The sequence below is a fragment of the Alnus glutinosa genome, chromosome 10 (assembly GCF_958979055.1).
Source record: "Alnus glutinosa chromosome 10, dhAlnGlut1.1, whole genome shotgun sequence".
NCBI classification, from domain to species: domain Eukaryota; kingdom Viridiplantae; phylum Streptophyta; class Magnoliopsida; order Fagales; family Betulaceae; genus Alnus; species Alnus glutinosa.
In genome coordinates, this window is record NC_084895.1 from 24,959,426 (window position 1) to 24,974,226 (window position 14,801).

Consider the following 14,801-nt stretch of genomic DNA (forward strand, 5'->3'; position numbering starts at 1 on the left):
CATGTTTAATAGGCTTAAATGACACATGTTACTTTTAGAGACTGATTTTAATGAATTTCATACAAATCAGTTTGTAGGAAATTATTTAGTGACATTATTATTCATAATAAAACAATCAATTTTTAGAAATCACAACCAAAGCAATAAAATCCTTAATCATATACATTCAAAACCCAAGACATTAAGCAGAAACTAGAAGGATAATTTTTTTTCTTTCATTCGATCATTTCCATACAAGTAATGAAACAAAGACTTTTGGTGATGTTGAAGACTTGGGGTCTACTGATCGATCACCTTCTTCCATGGCATGATGGCATTACTAGTTGCTGGACTACATTGCATCGCGCTAAAACTGTTTCCTCCTTTCCGTTTTCTTTGAATTTTTTGATTCAATAACGTGTGGAGTCCACCACATTCAATGGACCAACGTACGCAATTCAAAGCTCACCTACGACATTCTTTGATCATTATTCCTCCCGTCTGACTGTTTAATTGGTGTAAAAAGCAAAACATAGCTTGCACTTACCTCCCTTTGCTCTGCTCTTTGCAATCACCTTCCTTCATTTCCTTTCATTTCTTTCATTACAAACCAGAGAAAACATGGCCGAGGCCTTAGTGGGAGGAGCGTTTCTCTCCGCCTTCCTCCAAGTGTTATTTGACAGAATGGCGTCTCGCAAGTTCATTGACTTCTTTCGGGAGCAAAAAGTCACCGATGGACTCTTAGAAAAGTTGGAGACAACGTTGCGGTCCGTGAATGCAGTGCTCGAAGACGCGGAGGAGAAGCAAGTTACAAAACCTGATGTTGCCAAGTGGCTCGATGACCTGAAAGATGCTGTGTATCATGCAGACGACATCTTGGATGAGATTGCTACTAAAGCCTTGCGCCTCGAGGTGGATGCTGCAAGTAAGGTACGAACCCGAATCTCTACTTCTTCCTTTTTCAGGAAGATAGAACCAAAGATTAAAGATGTACACGAAAGATTGGAATTTCTAGCGAAACAAAAAAAGCATATGGGTTTGAGAGAAGGTGTTGGAGGAGAATCATCAAAAAGATTGCCCACGACTTCTTTGGTCCAAGAATCTGATATTTTGGGTAGGAATGATGATAAAGAGACAATAGTTAACTTGTTGCTCTCGGATGACGCAAATGGAGGTGAGATGCGTGTGATTCCCATAGTGGGAATGGGGGGAGTTGGCAAGACCACCCTTGCTCAAATTGTATACAAGGACAAGAGGGTGAAGGAGCATTTTGAGCTTAAGGCATGGGTATGTGTTTCGGATGAGTTTGACGTGTTCAGGGTAACTAAAACAGTTCTAGAGGCAGTGACTTCGTCAACTTGTGGTATCAAAGATCTAAATCTTCTTCAAGTTACACTACAAGAGAAATTGATGGGGAAGAAATTCCTATTTGTTTTAGATGATGTATGGAATGAGAATTCTGATTATTGGGATGCCTTAAGCCGTCCATTTAAATCTGGGGCAATAGGAAGTGCAATCATTGTAACAACACGCAATGAAGGTGTTGCATCAATCATGCGCACAATTCCAACTCATCATCTAAAGATGTTACTGGAAGAAGATTGTTGGTCACTATTTGCAAAACATGCATTCCATGATTATAACTCTGATGCACATCCAAAGCTAGAAGTAATAGGTAGGCAAATAGTGAAAAAGTGTAAAGGTCTACCTCTAGCGGCCAAGACAATTGGGGGTCTCTTACGATTTAAACTAGATGTTAATGAGTGGGAGAAGATACTAATAAGCGAATTATGGGATTCGCCAATAAACAAGACAAACATTCTTCCAGCTTTAAGATTAAGTTACAAATATCTCCCCTCTCATTTAAAGCAATGTTTTGCTTATTGTTCAATGTTTCCTAAAGATTATGCTTTAAAAAAAGATCAAGTGGTCTTATTATGGATGGCAGAAGGTTTCCTAGAAGAAACCAAAAATAAACCAATGGAAGAAATTGGTCATGAATACTTCCTTGATCTAGCATCAAGATCGTTGTTTGAGCAATCAAGTGATGATAAATCAGGTTTTGTAATGCATGATCTTGTCAACGACTTGGCAACTTTTGTATCTGGACAATTTACCTTTAGATTGGAGGATGACCATTCTCAGGAAATTGTGGACAAGACTCGCCATTTTTCGTATGTTCGAAGAAGAAGATATGATAACTTTAAGAAGTTTGAGTCTCTTTGCGAGACTACTCGATTGCACACATTCCTACCATTGAAGTTGTCACCAGGCTACAATTTCTTCTTCTTAACTAAAAGAGTACCGCTTGATTTATTGCCAAAGCTAAGATGCTTGCGCGTGCTCTCTCTATCTCACTATCAAAATATGACTGAGTTGCCTGAATCAATTGACAAAATTAAGCATCTACGTTATTTGAACCTTTCTTCCACAGCAATTAAAAGGTTGTCTAATTCCATATGTAAGTTGTGCAATTTGCAAACATTGAATCTATCAGGTTGTAAAGATTTTTCTGTATTGCCAAGAGAGATGTGAAAACTCAGTAACTTACGTCATCTTGATATCAACGGAACTGCCATAAAAGAGATGCCAATGCAGCTGGGTAGACTAAAATGTCTACAAACATTAACTAAATTTATCGTCAGCAAACATAGTGGGTCTTCCATTGAAGAGTTGGGGAATCTTACAAATCTTCGAGGAAAGCTTTCTATTTTAGAGCTCCAAAACATTGGATCTCCTACGGATGCTCTGAGAGCATGCTTGAAAGATAGGAAGTACCTTGAGGAGTTGGTGTTGGAATGGAATGCATTGGAAGCTAATATTTCAGAATGTCAAATATCTGTACTCGACAATCTTCGGCCCCATAGTAACTTGAAAAGTCTCACTATCAACAACTATGGCGGTGAAATTCTTCCAGATTGGGTTAGGCAACATTCATTCTCTAATATAACGTCCTTTTGCCTAAAAAATTGCAACAATTGTCAAAACTTGCCACCACTTGGGCAGCTACCCTGTTTGCAGCATTTCTCTGTTTTTGGGTTTAAAAGAGTTGTTAAAGTGGATCGTGAGTTTTATGGCAGTGATTCTTCAGCAGTGAAACCATTTGGATCCCTGAAAATTCTAAGGTTTGGCCGAATGTTAAATTGGGAGGAATGGTCTTCTTTTGGTGCCGAAAATGAAGATGGAGCCTTTCTTAAACTTGAAGAGCTTTATATTAATAATTGTCCTAAGTTAAGAGGAGGGCTACCCGTCCATCTTCCTTCTTTAGCGAAATTTGAGATTCATGGATGTCCTCAGCTGGTAGCTTCACTCCCAAAGGCTCCTGTTGTACGGGAATTGAAGGTAAGAGATTGTAACAAGGTTCTGTTAAAGGAATTGCCAACTAAATTGAGAAAGCTGGTAATTGGAGGATTTGGCGCGCTAGAGTCCCTTCCCAAGGGAAAGGGGGCCTCCAACAACTGTCTTCAAGAGTTACAAATCTGGGAATGTATTAAGTTAGAGCTCCCAACACACTTTTTATCGCTTAAAACAATGCGGTTGAGTGGTTGTCAGTCCCTCAAGTCATTTCCGTTAAATTTATTCCCAAAGCTTTGTACTATCGATATCTTGGGGTGTATGAATCTGGAATCTTTTACAGTTTCAGAACAACATGGACGTGATTTAGTGACCTTGCGTATTTGCATCAGCAGTTGCCCCAAATTTGTATCTTTTCCAAAAGGAGGAATTCGTGCCCCCGACCTTTCATCCTTTACGGTCACATTTTCATCCCTTGAAACATTGTCGTTAAGCGGTTGTGATTCCCTCAAGTCATTTCCGTTAGATTTATTCCCAAAGCTTTATTATATCTTTATCTTTCGATGTAAGAATCTGGAATCTTTTTCAATTTCAGAACAACAACATGGATGTGATTTAGTGACCTTGCATATTGACATCAGCAGTTGCCCCAATTTTGTATCTTTTCCAAAAGGAGGAATTCGTGCCCCCAACCTTTCATCCTTTACGGTCTTCAATTGTGAGAGTCTGAGGTCACTACCAGACAAGATGGATGTACTCCTTCCTTCTCTTAATTATTTTCATATACGTCACTGCCAGAGAATTGAGTCGTTTCCTGAAGGGGGCTTGCCTCCCAATGTTAAATATATGGATGTCGAGAGATGTGACAAACTCTTTGCCAGACGGGCGGGATGGGGTTTGCAAAAACTCCCATCTCTTAGAGAATTTTCAGTCGGTGGCAACTATGAAGACGTGGAGTCCTTTCCAGAGCCAGGGTTGCTGCCCTCTTGTCTGACTCAACTTCGTATCTCTGGATTTCCAAATATGAAATCTTTGGACAAGAAAGGGCTTCAAGACCTCACCTCTCTTCAACAATTGTGGGTCTGGGGCTGCCCTAAGCTCGAATACATTCCAAAAGAGGGGTTGCCTACCTCCCTTTCTATAATAGAGATCGAAGGATGCCCTTTGTTGAGGAAACAGTGGCAAAGCAAGAAAGGAAAAGATCAGCGAAAGATTCCGGACGTCGATCACATATTGATTGATTTTGAAGAATATATTGGATGAGCCAAAAGCCTCGGAAGAGTCCCATTTTCTATTATAATACCTGTAGATCATCTCGAAGGCGGCAAGAACATATTCACTTAGGTAATTGTAAATATGATCCTCTTCCTTCTCTTAATGACTTTCTTAATTTCTTTAATATATATGGATTTCTAATATAAGATATTTTGCTCAATTCCTTGTGGGTTCTTTTGCAGGTTCACCTTCCATTGTTATATGCTTAGAATTGAAAATTTTTCGCTACTGTCGGCCCTAGTGGGAAGGAAATGAATGGCGAAAGATTCCTAATGTCGATCACATACTGATTGATGGGGTGAATATATTGGATGAGCTAAAAGGCGACAACAACATATTCAGCTTTTGCACTTAGGTAGGTAATTGCTCTTTTCAAATTATTTCATACATATGATTTTCTAATATTTTCAACGTCTGATAAATTTCTCTTCATTTTATCACTACCTAATTTGGGTTTTTCTAATATTAATTGTATGGAAAATTTTCATTTAACTGAATATAGAAAATTGAAGAGCACGCAAAGACGGAATTATAAAATATGTTGTTAAAATCTCTAATTTTCGAAACATGAAATCTTTTCAACAACTCTAGCACTTAGGTACCTGCATTTTTCTAACATTTTGTCTCTCTTATAACTTTATCTCTGTCTATTTGTTTTTCATTTTTATTGGTTAATTGTATGGAAATTATTTAATTGACATAATGCATTAGGAGATGGAAGAGCTTGGTTATTAATACACAAAGTAGAGGCTTGCATATACACGTGTGTGGATTTTCTCTGTTTTAATCCACTATTAATGCATTGTTATTTATTTTTTGATTCAGACATTTCAATTATTCAACTTGTTCTATGTTGACCTGTTGAGCTAGCTTGTTCTGTGGTGCGAAATCAAGATCATGGGAAATTTTGGAACTTCTAGATTTGCTGAAGGTAATCATTGGAAGCAGATGATTTTTTGTGACTACTGCATGGTTCCTGTTAAGATGGATGATGTTTTTGGTAACAAAAAACTACAGCCGGATGTTAGAGGTTGACATTATATAATTTACATGTCCATAATTTTGTGTTTTGTATATTGATATGATAGTTCATTTTATTACAAACACTTATTTGTTCATATCATTAACAGAAATGGAAATCTTATATCGTTTGTCATCTAGGGACCCTTTGAAGCTCTCCAAGAGGTGGAAGCTTACCATATATCAGAATCATCCTTAATTCTTACACATTCACCATCTATTCTCGGCCTTGTTGACATGGTATGAATTTCACCCTCATTCAAGTAGGTGGGCCCCGCTGGTTTTGTAAGTCCTTGTGTGGGTTTTGGTCTGATTTCTAGTAAGAGAGAAAAATAGAAGGGTGCTAAAGTGAGAAAATAGAAAAATAGAGACCAACCTTCATTTGTTTTCAGCAAAAGAAGAATTTGTATTTCTGTCTTTCGGAGAATAATCTCTATTGTGTAATAGTGAGATTTGGGTGTATTGGGGCTTTGGGTTCTGAGTGATTTTTTTTTTTTTTTTTTTTCTTCTACTATTTTGTATTCCGTCTTTTGATAGTGAATTTCTATTGGGTCATCTTCACCAGTGGATGTAGGCTTGTTAAGCCGAACCACTTAAATCTTGGTGTCTTGTGTGAATGATTTTTTAATATCTTATTATTTTTCGCATCTCACGCGTTCCGAGAGATCAAGTATATTTCCTAACAAGCCCTCCTTGTTCAACATTCGAACTTCGACCAAAATCCTCATTGGAAACAAAGAAAATGGAAAACTTCCCTTAAAGCTTGCAAAGATCACAAGGAATTTATTAGTATTTTTTACATGAAAATTGAAAATGTTGTTTATTTTAATAGTTCACTGATTGAGAGTCAGAGAGTAATTAATTTAGCTTTGAATATGCTACTATATAATTAGTTCCTTTGGATTACTTTTTGCGATTTGAGGATAATTATTTTCCCTTTTCTTTTCATATTATCGGGATAAATAAAATTCCATTAAAATTTATTTTTTTAATAAAGATTTTGATTTAAGAGACATCCTTGCACCTACTCACTCCATTATTAGTTGGATCGGATCCTCTCCGGTTCACTTAAACTGGATATGAGCCATTTAATGGCTAGGATTCATTTAATGGACACGTCTGTTCCCCTCTCTCTCTCTCTATCTCTCTGGTGTTGGGCACCAAAGGACACGTCATCAAAATCCAACAGTTTGCATTTGATTTAACAATTTTAACTGGTTGAATAATAATTTTCCAATAGTTGCTTTCATCACTAATATGCTTTTATGATTGTATATACTATGGCCATACAAGATTTTGAACTAACACTACGGCCATACATATACGTTGCATCTCTCGTGATGAGGTGTTTGCTCTAATACCAATTATTTGTTAATTAAAGGCCTAACCATTTATCCAAAGGGAGATGATTGGGGTACAACCCCTTCACAACTCCATCACAACTCTACTCACAATGGTGTGGGGTTCATGTGTGTGGGCCCCACACCATTGTGAGTGGAGTTGTGATGGAGTTGTGGAAAAGGGTTGTGAGTTTAGCATTTCCCTTATCCAAAAGTCCGAAGATTATTGGATACTGATTTGGTTAAATTATTAATCCTTAACAACGTAACATATCTACTGTTATGTCTATAACAACCATTTATTGCTCTTGTCAAACGCTCATCTACTATAAGATATACTCTGCATAATATGCTTTCTGTATTAACCTACTTGTAAATAGGATGACGATCCTCTTCATTATGGACAGGAGCCATTTTATGAAAATTGTCATCTACTAAAAAAAGGGCATGTTACCGAAACAGTTAAAAATAATTTTTCTCCCAAAATGCTTCTTCTTCACTTAAAAAATAGCTTTTGACTCAAAGCTTTTCTATAATATACATATCAAGAACATGATGAAAATATACTCAATTTTCATCAGTAACATAATATATTTTTAATATGTGGCATTTTCTAAGTCGATCGATACAAGGAATAACCTGAATTTTGTAATTTTAAAATCTACAATTTTTTTGAAATAGCAGGAGAAGGAGATCCTTATCTGTATCGGGAGCCAGAAATCATGAATTTGAACGAACCCTCACTCTATAATTCACCTCTTCTTTCAATTAAAATATCTCACGTGTTGGGCCTCCTTCATTAAGAGAGAGTACGAGCCCGCACGTCAAGCGGAGTGTTACGATATTAGTTAAATGATTAAATCAATCATTTTCTATCAATTTAAAATCAATCTTTAATAAAGGTATGATTAAAATAAAGAGTAATATTTAGTAGACTCATGTATAATTCTTGAACCTCCCCTGTTTGTGTAATTAACCAAGTTATTAAGTTTTTTCCTGTTTTCATGATAAAGGTGCAAATATATATTGCTTATTTACACATTCCCCATCATATTCATACCCACTTTGGGGTGTCTATCTATACCTTCATTTGGGAAAGAAAAATGTTGATTATTATACTGAAAGCTACGGGGTTCTATTTTTCATGTTGTTGATATATATTTTTAATTGTTTCCTGTCATTTGATCATCACCTACATGGCTACATATATACCATGAGAATGACATGTAGCAAAATTAACGAGCTTTTGTTATTAGGAATATGGAGAATTCTGGTCTGGCATCATGGAAAAGACCAGTCCTCCTAGTGAAAGGCCCTCTTGGAATTGTTTCTTGGATAGAGCTATCCTTTTTAAACCATGTTTACATGGCATGTTTGCCCATGTTGCCCAACAAGGCAGTGCATGAGGTAGAGTACGCTAAAAAAATTCATAGAACAAAAGAATCATGTCATTTGGGTCGTGTCAACTACGCGGGTCAAGCGTGTTGGGTCGGCTTATCCGGCTCATAAATATATCGTGTTCGAGTTTCATGTGTCAACCTGTTTAGCTAATCGTGTCCGGTTCGGGTTGGCCTTAACGGATTGCCGGTCAACCCAAACCCGACACACCAATCTATATTGCCACCCCTAATTCCTTGTGAAGGCAAGGAAAATAATGTAGTGGAGGTGGAGAAATTGAAATCTAGTATTTTTTTATTTTTTATTCCGTTCAATGGCACTGTTGGATTGGTGTGTTAGTTCCTCAGTATTTTATCCTCTCTTTTTTTTCCTAATCAAATGAGGAAAGGATTACATGGAAACAAAAAATCAAAAGGGGGTAGGCTCTCCGATAACAAACTCAAACGAAAATACAATGCCGAAATTAAGAACAATAAATAGGAAATTGACCAAAAAAATGGTATACTCTATATATTGGACAAACCAAGAAAAGAGTTGCACAATATGGTTTCTGAACCAAACTCTGTTTAAAAAAGTATCTACAATAAAATAAAAGCACATCGGGACAGGGAGACTATAATCCACAAAAAATAGCAACAAACAACTTAATAAAAACAAAAATCCAAAAACCAACGGCATCGACAGTGAGGGGTGGCGACGAGGTGGCAGAAAGACGAGCAAAGACGGTGATGAAACAGAAGTGGTGCATGGGCTGTTGTTGTAGGGTTTTTTTTTTTTGGTGCCACTATGGTTTGATCTTGATGTGGAGATTTGTGCAACCAGAGATCGTTCCTCCTCTTTAACGGATCCAGATTCCAGATATATGGGAAATCAGTGCCTCTCCTCCAACAAATGGTTTTCTTCACTAACTTTCTTAGGTCATACCTCCATCTCAATTAAACCCCCTCAGATTATTTCTGTCTGAAGTTGATTGTATTGTTTACGTTTAAATTATTGCATTATAGCTTTTGAAAAATTCTCGTATTTAACTTGGGATATGTTTAGAGAAACTATACATATCTGTATAGTTGTATATAAAGTGCCTTGTTAGCCATGATGGACGATGATATTCGTGAAAGAAAACATACAGCTAAAAGAAAATAAAGCAGAATAATAGAAATGAGAATAAAGATTTTTATGTGGTTCGGTTTATTACTTACGTCCACAGGATATAGCCCAAAAAGCTACAATATACTCTTATTCACTTTATATTTTTACAATACATGAGACTTCTATTTATAGGAGAATTTGGGTAAACAAGCATGATAATCAAATCTGATTTATAGGAGATAATAATAATCACAATAAATTCTGAAATTAAATCTCCTAATATACTCTAACAATCGGGTGCCTACATATCAATACAAATCTACTTCTAGGTGTTGTAATCATTAAGAAAAAAAAAATTGTAAAATAATGTGATTACATTAATTTACAATAAGTTCCTTAGGGTTACTTAATACTCTATGTGGTAAGCATAAATGACAGATAATTCTCCGCCCCAAACTTTCTTTTAAAATTTGACCGAAATCATCCGAATGCCATATTAGCAACAATAATAATTCGACATGTGTCGCCTATAATAAAAAAAATATATAAAAAAAAATAAAAAAATTATAAGAGGTGGTCGGACCATCCCAAATTGGCCACAGGGGGTAGCCGAATCATCCCCAAGGATTTGGGGTGGTTCCGCATCAGTTTCCATTAAAATTTCAAACCTTAAGGAGTTTTGCAAAGTTATTTGTCATTTATGCTTATCATGGGGAGGGAGTTTTAAGTAACTTTTTAAACCGTAAAGAGCTTATTACAAATTGGTGCAACCACATAAACTGATTGTATATATCTCCCTGATCATTACTTTTTTCTTTAGTGATTTTTAAAATAAAATATTGGCATCCTAGATGCAGCAAAATGTTAGACATTGCAACTACAAATGTAATGATGTGGTGTTGGTGCTCTTTGTTGAAGTTATTAGTGGAAAGGTAAAAACATTTTGCCGAAGAACATTGTCACACTTGTTCTGATTATGACATCTTAAAAGATTTAAACAATCCTTGATAAGTAAAAACAGGAAGGGTGAAGGGAGGAAGGAAAACGGGAGTAATTCTACGTGTACATTAAGTGTCTATTAAGTGTCCATTAAAAAATAAAGTAACTTTTAAAATCACCATTTGATCAACCACACGCCTAATAGTGATTTTAAAAGCCACTGCATTTTTTTATGGACACTTGATGAACATTTAATGTACATATTACTAAGAAAATGGAGGGTGGATGGTATTTTTCTCTAGTTGTAATGAGGGAATAGGGAAGGATGAAAGGTGTGGTTCTCGGTGGGTGAGTAATAAAAAATCGTTTTGTATAATTTTTTTTATCTAAAACAGATGAAGTGGTAGTTAACTACAAGGCATGCTCAATCCCTGTCAAGTTTTGGCTCAACAGCTCAGGATTCTCAAGAGCCCCATTCCAAAAAAACATTACAGAACTGATGGAAGTGGAAATAAGAGGACTGCAACAACTAAAAAGGTCTATAAATGCTAATACATCTTTGTTCTCAACTCATAAAATAGTGCGATATTAGAACCCAAAGACCCATCAACAAAAGCCTTAACACCACCCAAGTAAATCCAGTGGCTATGGGAATTAGAAAACTTAATGAGCTACAGCAAACAGAGAAAAGTTTAGAACATCCACTCAAGGTACCCATTAGATTATAAAGATAAAGGAGTGCAATCCCAACAGGATCATGTTGCTTGTGAACGAATCCAACTTAACAAATAAAAATAAAGAACTTTTTGATAACAAATGCAGCAATGCCACAACCATCCATGGCGGAAAGGGGTGGGGGGGAAGTAAAAACAAAAGCATAGATACAGAACATGAACCTTTAGAACAGAAATAAAATACTCAAAAGCACAAAACTTCTGAAACATTTCCCTCTACATCTCATACATCAGATAGGGGAAATATTTTGGAAGAACCATAGGTCTCATCCACAATAATTTGGAACAGTATATTTGTTTTTTAAAACAACTCCTCATGCCACAAAATTGACATGTACTAATTAGTGATTAATTGATTTGACCACAAGGTCCTACGGAGGTTGAGTCTCCAGTACAGTTATCTAGCTCATTAATAAGGTAGGCTAGGGTCTTATGCTGTGACTTCCTAGATAAGCTGTATTACTTCTCTTGGAATTGAAAAGTGATGCTCAACAATCACAACCAGCATACCTCATAAACCTTGAATTTAACAGCCAAAATGACTGTGCTTCAGTAAAAAAATTGACCTAGTGGCTATAATAGTGATCGTGGGGAAAAGAGCATAAAGCTGATCACAATGACATGCACTAAGAAGCCATAAACCCTATTCCATAACTCTTGATACAGGTATCTGTAAACCATCAAAGCTTGTCAAAAGTAAGTGAGGGGAAAAAAGGAAAGAGAAGAAAAGAAGATACATGCTACTTCTGAAGAAGCTATTGTCGATAGCAAACAAGATACATGCTACTCATTACCAATACCAATTCTAGAATCACATTTAAGAGTCCTTGTTATTTTTTGAGTTGCCATCAAACTTGCCTTCAAGTTTCACAACCGCTTTCGTACCTTCTGATACAGTGTGTTTTGCTAGCTCGGCGGTAAGCACCCGCCTCACCGCAGACTGGATGTCATAGGGCCTGATGGTAGTGGAATCCTTTGCATTCTTTTCAATTCCACAACTGTATCTGAAATATTGTGAATAACATGATTCATCATCTTGTTCATTATAACCATATGACCATCATATGGTTAACTTGGCCCAATCCCCAATGCAAGCATCACTTTCACTACCTCCATTCTCATTGTATCCGGTAAACTCTTCTGCAAATTACTGTCTGATTTCACCTACACCATCATAGGGATTTCCATTGTCAACACTCTTTAAAATTGGAATGACCCAGTCTCCATCTCTCCTCTCTCCAGCATCTGCTGTACAAACTACAGTATTGCTCTCCTCCTTGATTTCCTTCTCAGCTCCAATTTTTCTTGTACTTCGGCACCCTTGCAAGACAAGGTCCAACATTTTCCTTCGAACAATATATATTGGGTTAGGCTCAATCAGACACCCTTTGTCATATGCTTCTCTAAGAAAAACTGTTTGCGTACTTCCTTTGGTAGATATGTAAAATATTCCAGGGTGCCTCAAAAGAAGTTCGCGCACATTAACATCCATGGCAAAATCCCTCTGGAAATGAGCTATGCGTTCAACCTCAACCATCTTCTCCACCGTCAAGCTCAGTAACTCACAAAGAATCCCAACTGCCCTCTTCTCAAACCGCTCAACCCCTCCGCAAGTACGAACCCGAACAACTTCTTTCCTCTCATACGGCTTCAAATACGGGAGCCTTTGCCAATTCTTCAACTTATCTCTGAAACCTCCTTCGATCTTAAACCCAGTTGGGAAACAAATAGGAAATGCGTATTTAGTCTCGAACTCACTCAACCACTTTTCTCTATACTCTTTCTCCCTCCACGTTTCAACCTGGGCAACTCCCAAATTCTCATCCCTATCAACCAATTCCACTACTTCTAAACCAATTAACCTAAAATGAGCTGAATGCTTTGCAAGAATCGAGTCCCGAAAATCCTCGGGCAAACCCAATTCCCTTCTAATCAACCTCAAAGCATGAACATGAAGAGTACCATTAACCGACATCATCAAAAGCTTTTTCACACGCCGCACCGCTTCCAATTCCCATTCTTTAACAGCATTCTCTTCCTCCCTAATTAAAACCCTCATCTTTTGCCGAATCCTACAGCATAAATTCCTCCTAATTGGGTGCATAAACACCTCGAAAATATGTGGGTATTTGCGAATAAATGCGCTGATACCGACGTTTAGACCAACGATGTTCCTCCACCGGGACATCAACTGTACGGAAACGAAAGGACCACGTTTTCTGTTTGACATTAACCCGTGGAGATTGAGGATGGTTTTGAGCTTTTTGCGGCGGGTAATGAGCTTGTCTAGCTTGGGGTCTCTGACTCTGTCCTCCAAGCGAGTTCGGGCAGAGATTACTGGTTTCTTGAACCTCTTTTGTGTGAAAGAATTGAATGGGCCAAATGGGAACTTTTGTGGACTTGTGAAAGGCAGAGAAAAAGGCGCAGATAGCAAGATAGCGAGCCTGAACCTATCTAAGACCCTCATGATATTTGATTCAGAGAGAATGAGAGAAAAACGAAGGGAGAGTTGGAGAGAAAACCTTTTTGCTTGTCGAAATAACGATTCTTGATCACTTCTTCTGGCGGTGTTTGATATTGAGCAGTCGAGCAGAGTTTCCAAAACCTGCCTTTGGGAGAGGCAGGTCGGCGCAATGAGAGCGCCGGTGCTGCCCACTCCACTTCACTGGGCGTGAGAGACTACTGGTCAAAGACTCAAAGCCAAAAATGCAAAATTATTTTAAATAGTCGGCTAGAATTACAAACTGTAACGATAACACGTGTCACTCATAATAAAATATATATATATATATATATATATATAAAACTTAAAAATTCAAAATTCAAAAATTATTTTTTTAAAAAAAAAAAAAAAAAATAGGGTTTGAAAAGGCTCACGGGCCACCCTAGAGCAAGGGGTGGGCTTCGATCCACCCCCAAGCCTGCTATGAGGTGGTGGCGAAGCCACCCTTCCAAACCCCGTTCTTTTTTATTTTTTTCTTTTAAAAAAATAAATAAATTTTTAATTTTTAAGTTTTATATATTTAATATATTGATATAATTTTTTATTTATTAACAGTGACATATATCATTATTATATTAGTGCTGACATGGTATACTAATGGAATCTATCAAGTGTTTTGATGAAATTTGACTGTAATGATTAAATTGTTATTTTGACCTACCCGTGGACCTCTGAATTATTTTTTATACCGCATATAGTGATATGTAATTTAAGTCAACTATGTGGACTGATTTTGTACTTTTTTCCTTCATTTTAATACCACATAGAGCTAATTGCAAATCAAGTAAACCATATAAACTAGTTTTGAATTTTTCACAAAAATTTATAATTATCTCAAGATATAATTTAATAAGATCTGGTGAATTAAAAAAAAAAATTACGAATCCCAAAGATGATAAATGTTAAAATAAGAAAATTTAAATAATTTATTAAAATGATAATTGAAATTTAATATTTCTACTATGCAATTACTTTAAAAAAAATCTAAAATATCTTAGTCTAGAAGGATTTGCTTTGCCAATTACAAAGGGTTTTAACTTTTGATTTATACGAGACCCTTGTTAATATTACAAATAAAAAAAGAAAACAAAAGGGGTATAGATAACTGTCACAAAAGAAATTAGGAAAGCCTAATGAAGAATTACTTAAATTAGTAGGAAGTTGGGAAAATAAGTAGTTATTTGTAGGAAAAGAAATAAAAGACTAGTAATTGTAAAATGTAGGAGATAA

General features: G+C 36.5%; 2 protein-coding genes and 1 long non-coding RNA gene across 3 annotated transcripts; 2 read left to right on the top strand and 1 right to left on the bottom strand.

Moving 5' to 3' along the window:
* Window positions 1-383: 383 nt before the first annotated feature.
* On the top strand, window positions 384-2,782 carry LOC133880397 (putative disease resistance RPP13-like protein 1). Its single transcript, XM_062319346.1, has one exon. It carries the CDS (start codon window positions 601-603, stop codon window positions 2,512-2,514), a length of 1,914 nt encoding a protein of 637 aa, XP_062175330.1. The 5' UTR covers window positions 384-600; the 3' UTR covers window positions 2,515-2,782.
* Window positions 2,783-3,888: 1,106 nt separating this feature from the next.
* Window positions 3,889-6,112, top strand: LOC133880656 (uncharacterized). Its single transcript, XR_009902354.1, has 4 exons — window positions 3,889-4,617; window positions 4,731-4,903; window positions 5,374-5,578; window positions 5,679-6,112. It is a non-coding gene; the product is annotated as an uncharacterized LOC133880656 (long non-coding RNA).
* A 5,084-nt stretch (window positions 6,113-11,196) lies between these two features.
* LOC133878879 (protein ROOT PRIMORDIUM DEFECTIVE 1) lies at window positions 11,197-13,775 on the bottom strand. The gene has a single exon (XM_062317434.1). The coding sequence runs from the start codon at window positions 13,533-13,535 to the stop codon at window positions 12,216-12,218; it is 1,320 nt and encodes a 439-aa protein (XP_062173418.1). The 5' UTR covers window positions 13,536-13,775; the 3' UTR covers window positions 11,197-12,215.
* Between the last annotated feature and the right edge of the window lie 1,026 nt (window positions 13,776-14,801).

Excerpts from the sequence above, each read along its gene's own strand:
- LOC133880397 (XM_062319346.1), top strand. The coding sequence starts at position 601 with ATGGCCGAGGCCTTAGTGGGAGGAGCGTTTCTCTCCGCCTTCCTCCAA.
- LOC133878879 (XM_062317434.1), bottom strand. The coding sequence starts at position 13,535 with ATGAGGGTCTTAGATAGGTTCAGGCTCGCTATCTTGCTATCTGCGCCT.